Source organism: Varanus komodoensis, unplaced genomic scaffold, assembly GCF_004798865.1.
Source record: "Varanus komodoensis strain SLA01 unplaced genomic scaffold, ASM479886v1 scaffold55, whole genome shotgun sequence".
NCBI classification, from domain to species: Eukaryota; Metazoa; Chordata; class Lepidosauria; order Squamata; family Varanidae; genus Varanus; species Varanus komodoensis.
The window spans coordinates 5,274,693-5,291,881 of record NW_025336157.1 but is presented as its reverse complement, the minus strand read 5'-3'; the positions used below and the strand labels follow the sequence as shown (position 1 = coordinate 5,291,881).

General features: G+C 50.0%; 2 protein-coding genes across 16 annotated transcripts in view; both read right to left on the bottom strand.

The window, feature by feature from the left end:
• Positions 1 to 7,596, bottom strand: part of NUP210L (nucleoporin 210 like) — a 35,490-nt gene extending 27,894 nt beyond the window's left edge. For 3 of the 9 annotated variants that reach the window (XM_044448417.1, XM_044448416.1, XM_044448418.1), the window contains exons 1-6: positions 7,332 to 7,595; positions 5,307 to 5,443; positions 2,798 to 2,929; positions 2,104 to 2,197; positions 534 to 684; positions 200 to 332 (exon numbers count right to left, since the gene is read on the bottom strand). In XM_044448417.1, the coding sequence (XP_044304352.1) occupies positions 200 to 332; positions 534 to 684; positions 2,104 to 2,197; positions 2,798 to 2,929; positions 5,307 to 5,443; positions 7,332 to 7,498 (814 nt within the window). In that variant the 5' untranslated portion in view covers positions 7,499 to 7,595. Of the gene's footprint in view, positions 1 to 199; positions 333 to 533; positions 685 to 2,103; positions 2,198 to 2,766; positions 2,930 to 5,306; positions 5,444 to 7,303 lie in introns of those variants that run through there. The other 6 variants (XM_044448420.1, XM_044448415.1, XM_044448423.1 and 3 more) reach the window with 6 other exon arrangements.
• A 1,449-nt stretch (positions 7,597 to 9,045) lies between these two features.
• The window catches only part of LOC123032519 (tropomyosin alpha-3 chain), a 37,769-nt gene continuing 29,625 nt past the window's right edge, over positions 9,046 to 17,189 (bottom strand). For 4 of the 7 annotated variants that reach the window (XM_044448440.1, XM_044448447.1, XM_044448439.1 and 1 more), the window contains one exon: positions 12,686 to 12,971. In XM_044448440.1, the coding sequence (XP_044304375.1) occupies positions 12,950 to 12,971 (22 nt within the window). In that variant the 3' untranslated portion in view covers positions 12,686 to 12,949. Of the gene's footprint in view, positions 10,537 to 12,685; positions 12,972 to 17,189 lie in introns of those variants that run through there. The other 3 variants (XM_044448442.1, XM_044448444.1, XM_044448441.1) reach the window with 1 other exon arrangement.

The window sequence follows — 17,189 nt, the reverse complement described above, 5'->3', positions numbered from 1 at the left end:
GACCTCCCAGAACTTTCCACAAAGGGGAGAAAGCGTCTGGGAACACTCTGGTCTAAGGAAAACAATCCTAAGCACCCTTGCTAGGGGAATAAGACTCCCTAGATGTTAATCTGGGCTTGCATCTGAGTAAACCTGCACAGGACTCTGACTGACCAGTAAATTCCCATTAAGAAAGCAAGGAGGTGACTAAAGAATCTACCTGTGACTTTTCCTTGAATTATTTTGCCAACCTTGTACTTAATGTAGGCTCCAACCAGCAGGTAGACATCATAAGAAGGCATTAAAAATATGTTCTCTAAAACCAAGAGACGCACCAGGGCAGCTGCTACTTTCTGATGAATAAAACAACAGTGGACGCTCATGTGGCGAGAAGGTGACAAATAAGATACATCTGTTGCCAGAGTTTGTCTAAAATCATTCTAATTAAGACAGTTTCCAACGCTGTTCTGCGCAAACTGTACAGAATTTAACCTTGGCAGGGCCTCATGTTGCGCTGGGGCCAATATCCCTCCGAAAGCACCATGAGAACACACCTTATAAATGGGCTCCTGTATTCGGACCTTAATGACGGCTGCGCCTGTTCTGATTCCCGACACCAGAATCCTATCTCCTTGCTTCTCCTCACTTTCCATCTCAACCATGTAGTCTGGTGGAGAATATTCTGCTTCAGAATACTTTAAAAACCTAAAAAGACCACACTTGACTTTTAGGAGAAGAACAAACAGCTCACTGATGCAACTAGCAGAGGGTAGAGGTACACAAAATACAATAATACCACATCAGTTGTTGCTTTTGCTGCACATTACAAGGAAGCTCAAGGCTGACAGCAGCCACACCTACATGCTGTAATGCAGGTACGAGATAAAAAGGAGATACAAAGACATCTCTAGCTGAGAGGATGCAGTCACAGGAAGAGAATAAAGCACTGGAGGATTTATGGGATTCCCTCTAGATGGGTTTGAAGTAGAACAGTCACTGCCTAATTAGCAAGGTGCCAATGAAGTGCATTTTCCGACACTGTTAGCAGTATGTGGGACGGTGCAACGTGGGGTCCTGCAACAGCAGGGGTTGGACTCAATTGACCTTCTTGGCCTCTTCCGACTCTGCTATTCTATGGTTCTACGTCTGAGCAAAAAGACAAGTTTTCCTGCTATTAGCCTGGTGTGAAATAGGGTGCATTCACCACTACAGACACAGTTGCTTATCTGTCTTTTAATCTTTACATTCCTTACCACCCATTAGCAAACCTCACTGGGAAATGTACAGAACAAAACTTAAAACCTAAAATACAGCATAGCAAATTTTGATGGAAAACCTTAAGTCTAAAATCAAAGTAGAAACCAAGAAAATAAAGCCAGCAACAGGTTCTTTACTCAGATATAAGCCCCAGTACATTCAACAGGACTTATTGCATAGTAAATAGGTTTAGGACTGCAGCCTTAAACTGGTTTAGCAGTCATCACCTCTTCCCAGTGAGCAAGGGAACACTCCTGCTAAGTTCTGAAATCTCCAGCAGATCTACGTCAGCACATAGAAACAGAGCGAGTCAGAAGGGGCCTCCTGGGTCATCTAGTCTGACCCACGGCTCCAGCTCATGACATGCCCATGTGCCTGTTCAGCCTACTCTTGAACACCCTCCCTGATGGGGCTTCAGCCATCTCCAATGGAAGCCCATTCCATACCCTGGGGGTCCCAACTGTCAGGAAGTGCTTCCTGGTATCTAAATGGAACCTTGGTTCCCTGAGCTTTGCTCCGTTGCTCAGAGACCTGTTTTGCTCTGCAGGGGAGAACAGGTCTCTACTCAAGAACAGGTCTCTACCCAACAGCTGGACCCTCAACAGTTGGATACAACTGCCAACATTCTATGGAAGAAGTCATGGCAGCATGAAACCAACAGTGATAAGGGGATTCCCTACCTGTAGAAGTTAAGAGTTGGGTGACTGACTAATTTTTGCCAAGTCCAGCCAACAAGGACAAAGCAAGGGCGGGATGAATGGATGGATCAAAGTCTTTCGATTTTACCTTTCGCTTGACCACACCCATCCCTCTTACACCGTAAATTGTCTCTGCCATCACACTTCGCTGTGCAGGATTTAACCGTACCTGATTTTGCTTGACAATTCCAAGTTTTCCATCTCATCATCTTTGGCGATGCTCCACTCAAATTCCATCCCTTCCAAGCTGCTGAACGTGTTCCCTGCAGGCATAATTCAAAATGAGAACTGGCTTTTGTCGCCCTTTTTCTTTACAAATGCTCATGGGGACGGGAGGATGAGCCAGACCCGGGCCGTGACATCTTTGGGAGGGCTTTGATCCATTCCACCCACCACGGTCCTGATCTGGTTCTGGTCCAGTTGACACCAATGATAACTTTCTTCCCATTGTGGACAACGTATGTCGCCGCAGCAAGGAGAGATTCTGACAAATACTGGGGTGAGGGCAAAGAGGTAAAATTCACCTCTTTGACATCCAGGTTGCAATCCCTACCACCACACTGGGTAAAGCAGCCATGCAAGGCCAAACTATGGGGAAGGAATCGCATCTAATTCTGCTCTTAATTGAACTGAAAAGGGTGTGCTGGGCAATGCAGTAGCTCGCCATCCCCAGCACGGTGCCCTTCAAACGTGCTGGACTGCAATTCTAAGCACCCAGGAAGAAGGAGAACCGTCGTGCAATGTATCTGGAGGTGACCATGTTGTGGAATGGTGGGGGTGGCAGGATTCTGTGGCAATGGGAAGGCCATCCAACAAACGTCTAACAACATACCCTTGGCCTCGGGCCGTCCCAGATTCAGTACCTTCGGCATCCAGGGCTCGGACACTCAGCTCGAGTGGGGAGTCTTCAACGTAGATCTCTCGAGTACGGGAGACGATTTCAATATGGGCAATGAGGTCCACAATGATGTCACAACGGAGCAAATGCCCGGTCACTAGAAGGAAAACAAACGCCAGGTCTGCCGCCCTCCATTTTGAGAGCCCCATAATGCAACACAAAACACGGAACGAAAAAACCAGGGCTAGGGAAAACAGAAAGGGAGCTGCAGATCACAAAGCCCATGGAAAGTTTGGACAAGGTCACTGTTGCCGAGTTTGTTATTTCTGCACGGTCAATGTGAATGGGTCTCCGTAATTTCGTCTATGTTGACATTTGACAGTGAGGGAGCGCTTTGAGGAATACATGTTAATATTTCTTTTAGCACGATCCTTTGCGTGTCTACTCGGAAGTCTGCAGGGCTTATTTTCAAGGAGGCCTGAACAGAGAATGCATCTCTAATTTATTTATTTGGAAAACTTATATGCCGCCCCATTCACATAAGCCTCGGGGAGGCTTCCAATCCATAAATAAATACAATCAATAGAAATACCTAAAATACTGGAGACATCCTGGCAAAAAATTTTTAAATCAACAATTAAAATAACTTTTAAATAAAAAGGTATTGGCCTGGCGCCGAAAAGCAAATAACGACAGTGCCAGGCGGACCTCTCTGGGGAGCGCATTCCATAGGTGGGGTGCCACCACAGAGAAGGCCCTCCTCCAGGTACTCACCCTCCTAATATCCTTCAAGGAGGGCTCCCGGAGAAGAGCCTCTGCCACCGATCTCAAGGGGCGGGAGGGCATGTATGGATGCAAGCGCTCCTTAAGGTAACCAGGTCCCAAGCCGTTAAGGGCTTTGCAGGTGATAACCAGCACCTTGAATTGGGCCCAGACTTCAATGGGGAGTTAGTGAAGCTGACAGAGGACTGGAGTCATGTGAGCACAATGCCCAGTCCCCATCAGCAACCTGGCAGCTCTATTTTGCACCATCTGAAGTATCCAGACTGCCTTCAAGGGCAGCCCCACGTAGAGTGTGGGATTGCCAACCCTTCTTGGAACCATGGGCACAATGGCACAGCTGAGAAAGTTGGCATGACCATCACAGTGGGGAATGCTAGTCATGAAAGGGCTGCCCTGGAGGCCTGCGTACTCAAAGATTAGCTAAGAGGTGAGGCTGCGGGGGAAGGATGGGTGAAAGGACAAAGCTAAAGAGGGAGAGAAAGAAGGCCACTGCAACATTGCCCAAGGTTTTCCTTTAAAATATTTTCCTTTTTAAGGAGGACAGGAGATAGCTTTGTGGGTGCTCGTGGGCACCGCATTGCCACCCCTGCTGCGGATACTTCACGAGTGAGAAGTATCTGCAGAGAGATACGGAAAGTCGAAGAATTTCTAGTTGGAGTTCAACAGGGCAAGCATCCAGGGCCCCGCTCAGCCAGGTGGTGGAGCTGTTCACAGCACAGCAACGATGCCCCATTTTGAAGCAAACAAACTAATGCGCTTTATGTTTATAATTGGGGGTGAGGGACTTCGTAACATGGTCTAAACCAAATCATTAGTTTAAATGTGTTTTCATGGGAGGAGGGTTCAGTCATGGGGAGTGCGGCTGCCAAGGAACCTTTGCCTGCAGCAAGTGTCCACTTGCTCCCAATACAGAGGACCCTTTTGTAAATAATAGAATCGTTACTAAAACATTATTAGGGCGAATCTTCCATTCTCTCCCTCCCATGGAGGATTCAATCTTGCATTGCGGCCAGGAAACTTCCCACTGCTCCCAGAAGTGTGGAGAGTGGTGAGGAGACTATGCTCCCCTCCCTTTACGCACTGAAATTCAGATCAGACTTTGAAAAATGTATTTTCAGAAATGTGCTTGGAAAGAAAGCACCAAACACTTCCTCCGCTGGCTTAAAAAGAGGGCTGCAACACAACCCACGCCAATCAGTGCTCTTCATGTAGCGCACGCGCTCCCTTGGGGTGTTTGCGCAGGGCGCCACCACGGCTGTGTGGGACACATTTCCCCCACAGGACAGCACTTTCGGAGTCCTTGTATGTGTGGGAGGAGGAACCTGAAGGGTCGAGAGCCAGGTATGCGCCAACTGCAAGGTGCCAAACTGGATACGGTCCCATCAGCCAGATGCGGAGGCTTGCGAAGCAGCTGACGAGCCCACCCTTCGCTCCGGCCCATCCCAGCTGCCGGGAGCAAGAAAAAGGATGTTTACAGAGAAACTGGCGATCCATGACACAGGGAAGGTGGACCGTGCCTGGCTCAGTGATGATATAGCCTAGTCTTAGCACTCCCTGTTCTCAATGACACGAGAGCCCCAGTCAGTTATGGGTGGGAGTACTGGCTGTGTTTGCTCAGTGATGAAGGAAAAGCACTCTGCCCTGGACGAGTATTTCAAGCTCCTGGTTATGTACAGGCTTCAGTGCACCATCCGCTTTCTTCCTGTTATAAGCAAATCCTCCTCGGGCCTCCACGCCTTGATTCCACCTACCTATCTCCTCGGCTATAACAACACTGGATAGCTTTGTGGCCTGGGAAGAGCGGGTGGTCAGCAAAGCTTTCTGCGAGCAAACAGTGCCATTCTCGTACAGGGGCTCAATGCTGACCGTGTCGTGGCGTGTGGAGAACCTACAGGACAGAACACATGTGATGACAGTCCCCCGTGGGCACTTCCTCATGCGCCCGACTCTCAAGAACCCCCTTTTTACGTAGCCTAAAGATGTGGCAGCTGAGGCTACACTAAAGAGAAGGCTCCTTCCATCTGCAAGGCTAGGACCAAAGGCCTTCCCGTGGGCTCCATCAGCAGCCCCCTACCACAGAATTGTAAGAATAGTGTAAGAACTCATGCCTGCATTTCCTTCCTTTTCTCTGCCCTGCTTGTCCTAGATTGTAATCCATCATTTCCACCTTGACTGCTTTGGCAAAAAGGCATATCCATCTATTATTATTATTATTATTATTATTATTATTATTATTATTGCCACTGCCACTCTGCTCAAAGACAGCCTAAACATTTTGCTGCCCAAAGGAAACAAAGAAACAGCAACCTCCCCGCATTCCATATCCAAAACTGGCGCAGTCTAGCGGCTGACTTGTACTGCGTTGGTGCTGGCTGCCCCCACCGCAGCTGGAACGGCAGGAGAGCTCAGAGGGAGCAGCACAGGTTGTGAAGTTCACATACAGCTCCGTCCTCCAGCACCTCCTCAGCCCCCAGCACCTGCCACAGAAGGTGGCCGCCTCACTACCTAATTGTAAGCCGCCCCGAGGCTTCGGCAAGGGGTGGCATAGAAATGTTCTAATAATAATAATAATAACAACAATAACAACAACAACTCTTGCTCTGCTATTAACACCATCGCTATTACAAAGGTCTCTTCTGTGAGCTGAGGCCACTTGCTGCTCTGAGGTGCCGGAACAGGAGCTGCACGTCAAGTAGGCAAGGATGTGGCACAGTGGTTAGAACCACTCTCCCCAACTCAGCTCCCATCACTGGGCTGCAACTCCCATCACCCCCACAGCCATGCTGGCTGGCAATGAGAGTTGGAGTCTGACGCATCCAGAGGGCCCTGGGCTAGGGAGTTAGCCTAGGACTCAACCTCAGAAACCGTTTAACTGCTTGTACCTCAGTCTGCCCCTTTCAGCCTAGTCTACCCTGCAATGCTTGCTCTGAATGGGGAGACCAGGTATTCTGTCCTGAGAAAAAAGAGGGAGAGGTAAATGTGTAATGATTCCCAATAATAAGCCAACAATCTGGTTAATTGTCTCCAGCATCTGGACTTGGAGGCTCCACTGGGCTATGGAGTTTAATCCTGATACAGATAGCCATACAGCAAAAGCCAAAGCCATACATTGAAAAACACAGTCTTACAGAAAACAGAGGATTCCTCTCGAGTTCTAGGACTGCCAGTCTTCTTCAGCTGTTCCTCTTCGTCAGTTAAATTTGGTGGGGAAGCTTCACCTACTGAATTCCTGCCTCCCACTGGAAACTAGCATACTGGAGCGGGTGGAATATTGTACCAGAGCCCCAAGTTTGAATCCCCACTGAGAGCTTCACCTTAGCTTAATTTAACTTACTTGGTAGTTGCAAGGATAACTTGCAAGTTGCGAGGCGTGGCTGACAGGAAAGCATCACACACACCAATCTGATCTACTTCAAGGAAAAGCAAAACTGTGCTAACACCTATATTACAGTGAATTCAGTATTTCAATACGTGGAGGAACCGGATGTTTTAATGATGCATTTTTCAATAAGGGCTGATTATTTAGATTTTGTTTGTGCGGAGCCTTGGGGGGCCCTTTTTAAAAATAGCAGAATCGGCTAGCAAATTTTAAAATTAACTTCGATGGGGGTTTCTCTTTTTATTATTTTTTTTTTGGAAGAGGAGTCACCACCACCCAAGCCCCACCCCTCCGTGACGTCACCGAGACGCACGCACACGCTGCATTCATACCCCAATAAGCCCCGCCCCCTGCCCAATCAGGGCTCACCCGCGCCCAACGGCGGCCCCCCCCTCACCAGGAGTAGCAGCCGCCCTCAGCGCCCAGCACGAAAGGGACCTGCTTCTCCCGACTGAAGGGCAGCAACACCTTCGGCACGTTCAGCTTGTAGGCGCCGACCAGTTCCGCCAGAAACACCGAGATGAGGAGGAGACGAGCCGGTCGCGTCCGAAGGCAGCACGCCATCGTCGAAGACAGGGCGCAATAAAATGGCGGTGGCGAGCAGGCTTGCTTTCCCGCTTTGCCGCGCGCATAGCGTTGTACTGCGCGTGCGCCGTTCAGGGCGGTTCGTCTAAACGCGCTGGCCTTTCCTTCGCCCTCCGTTCTTTCTGCGCATGTACGCATTCCTCCCCCCCCCCCGCCTCGAATGCGTCTCGCTGGGCATGCGCGGCTACACTCGTCGAGCATCTGCAACTGATGCGCGCATGCTCCTTTCGCGCTGGGCTCCACGCATGCGCAAACTGTGCGGGTGAGGCATTGGTTAGAATCCTGGTGCAGGAAGGACTCTTAACCGTCATTCCCACGTTGAGCCACACGTGTAGCGTTGCGCAGGGCGAACACGCATTCCATTTGCAAAGCGGTCTTCCATCAATGTTCCTGCCTTCGATTGAGTGAGGTCTTTAATATCACTTCAGCAAGCCATCCTGGCTAGAGACCTGTGCCTTGCATTGCCAGTAATATTTTATTTTCAATTTAGGAGGATATAGTGGCAATTGTTTTTAAGTAATCCAGTGAAAGCCAGGCTATCTTTTTACCTTACCACAAGCAGCTCTCCCTTGCAGAGTTGACCCTGCTGCATAAGGCAAAATATTGTGGGTTTCTCTTCCTACATGCTAGGGCATTCTTTTACAGCAGCTTTTCAGACATTGGCATTGGATAGTACTTCCTTCTGGCTTTCATTGTGCATCTTTCTTTATCAAGATATACATGCAACATTTCTGTAAGCATCTGGAAAGCATAGGAGTAAAGTCTTCTTGCAACTTCCACAGGGAGATTGGTACAGGCACCATCCTAAAACCTCATTACAGGAGATGCACCAGACACCAGAGCACTGCTCCTCCACGCTTAACAGTACACACACGTTCAAGGCCTTGAAAGGTTGCTGTTGCCTAGGCCAGTATTTCCCAAAGGACAGCTAAACCCTCCTTACTGCACATCCACCCACTGTAAGTATATCTAATTATATTCGTTCACAAGAGTCCTATTAGAAAGGACTGGGGAAATAGAAGCAAAGCTGTTTGCTGAATGCCACCTGGCTGCTTTGAAAAGCTAAGCCAGCAACACACACCTCCAGCAGCCTGCCTGGGCTGTAATTTTTATTCTTCCCTCCCAGAGCAGTGTCCCTATCCCCTGAACATAATACAAGTCAGTACCTGCCTTATTCTCTTCTGTATGTTGTCTGAAAAAAGATTGATGATTTCGTAACTGATGAACCAACCTAGCATAGAATTTATACATGAGCTAATAAAAAGCATCTGCATTATATATTTTACAACATTATATACACATGTAAACACTTCCCTTGGTTTTCCTCCTTTAGGGCAAGTTCAGCTGCTTATGCATCCAAACACCCTTGCACAAGAGGGAGGCTTGTTGAAAAATCTATACGGAAACCTCTCCATGGTGGGAGGCCACAAACAGAAACTCAGGTGGGTGTTGCGTTACAGGTCCCACGTATATAACAATAGACAGGGTTTCAGCCCTTGTTAAAAGAAAAACAACAAGATGAGCAGTGGAGGGAATGCTTCTGTTTATTATTAAAAAAAGACAATAAAAGACAAAAGTTTGTTTGGTTTTTTTCTTTTTTTAGTATCAAAACACTTGATATGGTTTCCTCATTTCTCCACATCGGCCCCTAAAAGCCACTGTGGCCACACTTCCTCCTTCAAGGCCCAGCAAGCGTTACACAGAGGCATGCAAGGCGGGGGGAAGCACACACCTTGGCAGATCAAGTTTCAGAAGAGTAGAAAGCATCATGGTGACTGATATCCAGTTTCTGTTTAAGACAGTACAGCAGGCTCCTTGCCAGAACCAGGGAGGGAACCCCCTTTGTCCAGAAAAGCCCAGTGACAAAGACCCCCCCCCCCCCCCCGCTGTCTTCACAAGCACCCACACACAGAAGCTACAAAAGCTTTACTAAGCACAGAACAAGCCAAGACCAGCTGGGGAGGGATTTCATGGTTATAGGAGGACAGACTGGGGAGCCCCCAGTCTTCCTTAGTATCCACATGTGAAAACTTGCAGAGGGAGGAGAAGAGAGAAGAAAGCCTAGGTGCTCAAAGCCAACGGTTAAGAAAGCGTGGAGAAAATGGATCACTTTATAAACCTGATACATGTCTTCAAGTTGTTTCCCCAAAGTAGAAATAGTTATAAAAACCACAAGAGAGGAAGAGAGAGAGAGAGAGAGGACTGCACCTTCTTTTTTGGCAAAGGAACAAAAGCTTCATCCCTTGCTGGAAGCAAGTGAGAGGAAGTTGAAGCGGGTCGAGTTTTGTGCTGAGGTGAGCTCCCCAAGCAGGTTCCATGGGGATTTTTGTTCTGAAGGCCCGAGCTAGGACATTTATGACTGTCCCGCAGGCCACGGGGCTGGCTGCATGGAAGTTGCATCCTCCCCAGAAAACGGTGGCAAATGCAAGAGTGCGGACAGGATGGCAGTGTTAAACTGCAACTCTTAAAACCCCACAGGTTGTGAATTGTGGAATCGTGCAATGTTCAGAAGGACCGTTACCAGAAAGGGCGGGGGAGAGAGAGACCACACACCACCCCACAATAACTGCAAAGAAGTGAACACCTTGGATGTACCCTCCCCAAAATGGTATTGTGTTGCATGCAGGTGTTCCCTTAATGGCGCTGCTGGTGACCTGGCCCAGTCTGAGGGCCCATCATGGAGGGTGGGGGGCAAAGAGAGAAAGAGAGACAGGAGAATTGGCAGAGACTTTTGGTTAAATTGGCAACAAAAGTTGGAATGTTAACCTTTGACCTTTCTCCCCCTTTTCCAGGGATAGAGATCAATTCTTTTCTTTCTTTTTTCTTTTCTTTTCTAAGGACAGCGCTGGCGCCAGCAGAGAGTTGCTCTTCCAAGTGGCTGCAGGTGCGATGGAGCCAGGGCGAGGCAGGCTGACCAGCTGCGGGGAGAGCCTCCTACATGTCGTTCAGGTCGAGCAGAGTCTGGTCCAGCATCCGTTGCGTGCAAAGATGCTCCTCTTTGGTGCACTTGAGTTTATCTGCAAGGAAGAGAGCCGAGAGGGTTAATCCAGCCCCCCAGGCCCAAATGAGGAGGGCCCCCAGGCCTCAGCCCCATGCTCCCTCTGCCCCAGCAGTGCACTCCTGAGCGATGCAGTGCTTCTGGCAGCCACGCAGCCACGATGACGTTTCAGTTCGCTGTGTGTGTGGGTCATGCCCCTCGGGCTAAAACCTGGGTCTTTCCACCTTCTGTGCTACAACTGATGCACTTGATGCCTCTCTGTCCGGCCACACGGCGGCCAGACGCTCAGACCCTGCACCAGTCACTCTAAATTCCACCTCAGAAAAACCTTTCATCCTGCAACCTGTCCAAGTTATGCACACAGCTTCACTTCTCATTTTTGTGTGTCCCTGCCCAACTCCTGATTTAGCAAACTGCAGAGAATGGCAAGGAACAGTGTTAGGCTTAGAAGCCCTGAAATGCTAACCATCTTATACCACAGACAAGTGCCTGCCTGCTTGCCTTGGGTTAAGTCCCACGGCACAAAGGACATCCTTCTGAATAAACTCACAGGTTCCACATCAGCTGCGATTGTGCAGCCTGCCTGTGTTCAAGTTTGCAACAGGTACGACCGATCCTCTTTAGGCATGATTAAGGCTAGAAGTTTTGAGGGCTTCTTTCGGCTTGCTGTTGTTTTGAAAGCCAAGATAATGAAGAATCTAATTCTAGATCCAGTGCCCTAGTTCTAAATGCAGTTTCCCTCTTCCCTTCAGGGGGAAGCCCTTGGCATGCCACATACGAAAACTCACGCGCAGCATGTGTGTCCACATGCCAGCCTGTCGGTGCAGCCCTGCTCAAGTGTCTGTCCTGTTTCATGGGAGTCGCCGCTGCGTCAGTCTCTAAAGGGCTTCTCAGCCTTGCGATAAACAGGCAGCTCCAAGCCCCATCCCCAAATCACATGCACGGGCCCCCAAGCTCTCTAAAATGCTACATCTGTTTGAGCTGGTCTACAGATGCTTTACAGACACCCAGATGCACCCATTGAAAAGCTGGGCCTGGGTGCAAGGGAAAAACGACACACAAACGGAATGGTCCGCTCAGACCAGCCTCCCCCAACCTGGCACCCCCTGGATGGGGTGGGCTGTATTTCTCCCCATCCCTGGCCAAGGACTCGGCGCGAGAGGCACTGCAGCCCAGCATGCAAGATCTCGGTTGGGGAAGGCGGATTCAGACACTGACGGAGGGCCGACGACAGTTCTCCTGTGTGCCCAGAACACAAGTCCCGGAGCAAAGCGGGATGCTGCTCGTCACATTCCGTGTGCGTGTGTGGGGGAAAAAGAGCACGAAACAACTAGAAGTCCATCAAGCAAGCTTCCACGTCGCCAAGAATGGCTGCTCCCGCTGTTCTAAGAAGCTGGATGTGCATGGGATGGAAAGCTCAAGCGGCAGACCAATTCTCGAGCCGAGCTTGGTGAGCTCCCAGGATGGCCAGCGTGGGAACAGGCTTCCACCAAGCGCTAAAGGGGTTGTCATGAAGGAAAAACATGCTTCCTACACGGCTGACAGCATCCGATTGCTTCCAGCTCATGTGCACGGACGGCTCCAGTCGCTGTTGGCGTAGCAGCAGGGCACCCCCTCGGTCCAGATGATGCGATCCCAGCGGTTGATACCTACCCACGCTCCTCCGCAGACCAAGCTCCCCTCCTCTGCCCACCGGAGAGCAACCAGGGTTTGTTTTTTGGTTTTTTTAAAGAAAATCACAAAGAACGGGACAGGTGGGAAGGACACCTCAGGCACATACTGAGCGGGCCAGTGGTTTTATTAACACAAGGAACCCAAGTAGATACTTGTGTGTAGGTTAAAAGTAACAGGTCAGCCAATCCATGCAACAGGAGCCTACAGAAAATGAGGAGGAGTCAAAGTCCAGGTAGAGAAGACACTGCTTAAAAGAGATACCGTAAAAAGGGGGTTGGACAGAAGCGGCTACAGCGGTTTGCCGAGCGGGAACTCTAGAACCAGCACCCCATCACCACCAAACGGAAGCAGCTACGACGCTACTGCGACCCAGGGCTTCTGTCCTCGGAAGGCTACTACAGGTGGGGACCCACGTCCATTTCTCCCTCCTTCCCCCCCCACCCCTTCTTTTTTAACAAGTGCTAGTAGTCTCTGGTACAGGGAACAGGCGGTGATTAATATGGGTTGTTGTTCTTAAAAAGCTTAGAAAATAAGTACATTAAGAAGGATAAGCGTCAAGTGCGCCAATTAAATGGCAATCGACTGCCCTAAAGTCAGCCAGTCTTAAGAGAGAGAGCGTGCTCCGGATTCGGCTCGGGTCTGGCAGGCCACCCCAGCACAGGGATTAGCGTGTTTTAAACAGCATTAGCAGACCCCGTTCTCAGTCACACAGATCATGCAGCGTTAACTTCAGCTCATTAGCGAGCAGACGGTTTTTCTCAAGCTGGCTGTACAGACGCTCTGCAGCGGCAAGAGGAAGGAAGAGGAGGAGGAGGAGATTAGGGGAGGAAAAATGAGAGAGAGAGAGAGAGAGAGAGAAAGAAAAAAAGGGAAGGTTAGTCTGGTACCCAAGATGGGACTCCTCCTGCCTCTGCTACACATGACAACCCAGATGCAATCAGGCAAAAAGGTACTTTTGGAAGGAAGAGGCTGGGACAAGAGTGGGGGGGGGGGGCAGAATGGTGATGACTACCGTTAACTGGGGAGAAAGAGGATGCTTGTTTCGAAACTGCCGAGAAGCAGAAGTGGCCCCCTGCGAACAGGATTAAGGCCTGCGGATTAGTCAAGGCATGCGGCTGTGGAGGACAGAGAGGGTTCCTTACCTCTTCTCTAAAGTTACGAGATGCCCGGGAAGCAGATCCAGTGACACCACACCCTTCCGTGGAAAGAGAGGGCAAACTTCTCTTTCGTGGAAAGCGCGAAACCTCCCCCAGACTCCAGAAGCTGGCTTGTTCCGGCTTGTGAAGTGGTCCCTCATCTGGCCAAGAACTCGACAAGCGAGGCTTCCAAGAAGGCACCGACCAGGAGAGTACCAGGCCCCTCACTGCCCGATAGGCAGAACGCTGCCTTTGGCATCAGCCCCCTAGCCAAGCTGGCTGCTTCCGCAGTCGCTGTCCAAAAATCTCTTCCCAGACAGACCTGTGCTGCTGAAGTCCCTGCCATGAGTTGAGCAGCGGCCAGACCATCTGCTTCAGGCGAAAGCAGCAGAAACCCACAGAGAGGCAGGGAAGCCACCTACAGCTTTCACCTCCTGTCCGTGTTTTGGAAACAGGAAGTGCGCAGTGCCCTGGCATCCAGCGGGAAGACGCCGCCTCTCCTAGCTCCAGGTGGGGCCTTCTGCCAACACAGCAGCCCTGTTCAAGCACCTGCCCATCCAGCCTCCTGGCCACAGCTCTTGCTGGCCTTGGGGCAAGGATGCCCTTCAGCTGGTAGCAAAGCCTATGCTCAGCCACGTGGCGGGTCGTCCCCCCGCCCCACTGTCCTGACACCAGGCTGTGCCTGCTCACAGGCCGACTGTGCCACGGGTTTGGGACCGTTCCGCGTCAGTGAGGCAGGCTTGGAGATCTGCAGCATGGCTGCTCTCACAAAATGGTGACTGAGGGGCAGCTCGTTGATAAAATGACTGCTTCAGTGATCTAGCTGGTCACCGGGCATCCATTTCCCAGAAGGCAACCTGGTGAGGCTAGCATAAACGTCACATACTGAGAAACTCGGTGAAAAGATGGGGCAGCCTGTGGCAGAAAACTATCCCTTTGAATCCCAATACAGATGACACTAGAAGCGTGCCAGTCTTTTACATCAAGTATCTTAAGAAGTAATTGCAATTATTTTGGGGTGCCGAGCAGACACCCCGAGATGTCCACAGGCAGCTCGCTGGAGACTTCCGGGTAGTCCTCTCCTGTCCCAGTCTGTGGAATGTCCTCCAAAGAGATGGGGCCCTTCAGCTAAACTTAACTTTGCTCAAGATGTGTAAGCGTCGCATGGCAGCAGGATCCATTTGGGCTGGGAACGGCTGTAGGTTGGTGGCAGGTGGACCTGGGTTCAGCCTGCAGCATCTCCAGGTGGTGCTTGAAACAATCTCTTGCCGGAAAGCCTGGAAAGCTACTTCTAGCCCGCACAGGCCAGGAGGCGGCAACCCAGCTTCCTCCGGCTACTGCGGGCCAAAACACACCTAAATCCCAGGCAAGGGCTCAGCGATTACGTGGCGCCTTCCAGATGTTCTAGATTATGCCGCTCATCCTTGCTGCAGACAGAACTGCATCAGATGGACCCACAGACTGCTTTGGGTGGCAGGCGGCTTTCCATGGCGTGCATTTGCTCCAGCTGCACGACATTTCAGCCATCTGAGCTCCAACCACTTGCCTTTTGTCCAAGGGAAAAACACTGTGGGAGGAAAGCAGTGGAGAACCAGGGAACTATGCCCAAGGTACAGATGCGCCAACAGAACCAGCGCCACCGGCAAGCAGCTCCAAAAGGGAAGGCAGGAAAGGACCACGTCTTTGCAAAATGCAGTAAGCACCCCTTGCCCATCTTGGCTAACAACTTGCACAAACTCTTGGCATGGCATTTCACTGACTTCGCTAAGGAATCTGCCTATGTGTTTTGATGTGCGGGAAATGCTTTTCTCAGGGCTCTGTGACCCAGAGGCCCATGTGAACGGCCATCCTCCGATATTGCTCCCACAATGCACTGCCACAGAAACGACGACTGGGGCCTGCTATCTTGGCTGGCAAGGACGTCAAGATTTTTTCCTCCTGTTTAACTCTTTAAAACATGTTGCCTTTTAAGAAGATACCTTTTTACTGTTGTTTGTGCTGCTGCAGTTTTATTGATTTAAATTGTCATACGCTATCTAGATGGCTTGGGAGCAGATCAAGCGCCATAGAAAGTAATAAACAGTTAAGCGCCACATGAATTCTGCCTTGTTCACAGCAGCTGCCCATGGAGGGGATATTTCCATCAAGCTCTCCTGGCTGCCATCTTATGTCCACTGAAGGCTGAGGGGTTTCTTTTGTTTTTTTAGGCAAACAAAAGTAGACGACCAAGCCCAGGGCTTCTTAGGTTTCTTTTCAGGTAATATTTCTGTTTCTTCGTAAACAGGACAGAAACAACCTGAGGTCTTAAATGGCTTGATTACAGAAGTGAACAGGCGGATTTTGTGTGCTTGGATCTTCCAAGTCTGAACCTGTGTATCCAGCCATGCTAAAGCCTCTTTTTCCTGAGATACCTCATCTTTTTATCTGTTTTATCTGTTTTTATCCGTTAGCTGTATGGCTAGCAGGTACAACATGGATCCCTCCGTGCTAGAAGAAGCTGCACCTGCTGAATTTGACCAGCACACATGGGTGCATGTTTTGCTTCGTTTAAGAATCAGGAATGTGCAGATGGCCCAGGACTGTCTGCAGTTTTTTCAGTCCTGCCTGGAGATGCTGGGAATCTTCTGCACCGTTTGAGGCATTGGCTCTCCTGCTGAGCTACAGGGCCTTCCCCAATCCCCTTCCTTAGCTCATGCCTCCCAGGAAGACAAAGACGGCGGCTTAGGGGAGATCGGCCTGGATCTCTCTGCCAGCTATAGCGGCAGCCTCATCCCTCCACGCCAGAAGCATGACTCACTCTCGCTTCCAGTTGCCTGGAGGCTGTGCAAATGCACTCATTAGCCCAGGGACTCCAAAGTGCTTTTACACTGGATGTGCACACAGGGAACCAATGACCTGGGGAGGGTGGGGGTGCTTCCACACGTGGAGGAATTCTAGATGCAGCTAGCCAGCTGTCTGTTACGGAAAGGCGGCGAGAGGCCCACCTGTCCAGATCAGACCATCCCATGGCTACTGTGTGAAAGAACCGATTGCCAAATCCACTCCTTTGGTGGCCTCCTCCTTCCTGCTTCCTTCAACATCCTGTCCATCCAGTTATCAGCTGAAGGGCCATGACTCTCGCTGCCTTTTAAAGTCCACAGAGTGCTCAAGAATCTTTGAATGGGGGGTAGGAACACAGCCCTTATGGAGCAAATGCAGTCTGGGCCAGGCAAACGGCAGCTGCAAGCACCAGTGTGTTTTCGCAGATCGCTTTCTTGCTGCCCAACCCTTCCCCTTTTTTTAAAAAAAGAGTAATACAGTTTGAGAGTGTGCACAAATGTATTGTGATCCAGTGAGAAAGACCATGCGGGGAATGCATGGGGAGGGAGAGAAAAAAAGTTTGCAGTGGCACAGTGCCCGGTGAGGAGACAAGTGTTTTCTGTGGTAGCACCCTAGCTGTGGCATGATTCCCTTCTTCTGACTTTGCAACCTAATTTGAGGTCTTTTGGGTTTGTTGAAAAAAAAAATATCCCAGGTCTTCAGTGACTTAAAATGAAGCTCAGGAATTGTGTTACACTCATTTTCTGTGGCTTGAGTTTATAACTGCATTCTCCTTCCTTGGGTTTTGTATAGCTCTTGTTGTAATTTAATATCTTATTGTCCTAAGTCGACCAGAGACCTCTGCTATGGGCAGCATTTCAAATACTGTAAAGTATTAAGTCCAACAGAACCAACACACTGCTCTACGATTTCTTACAGGAGCAAACGTCCTTATTCAAAAATAACAGGGGCGGCGTGGCAGAAATGATGCAGGAACTCAAGAAAGGCCTGTTTCAAATGTCTGGCCCCAGTAAAGTCACACACCTGTTTTCAAGGATGGTCC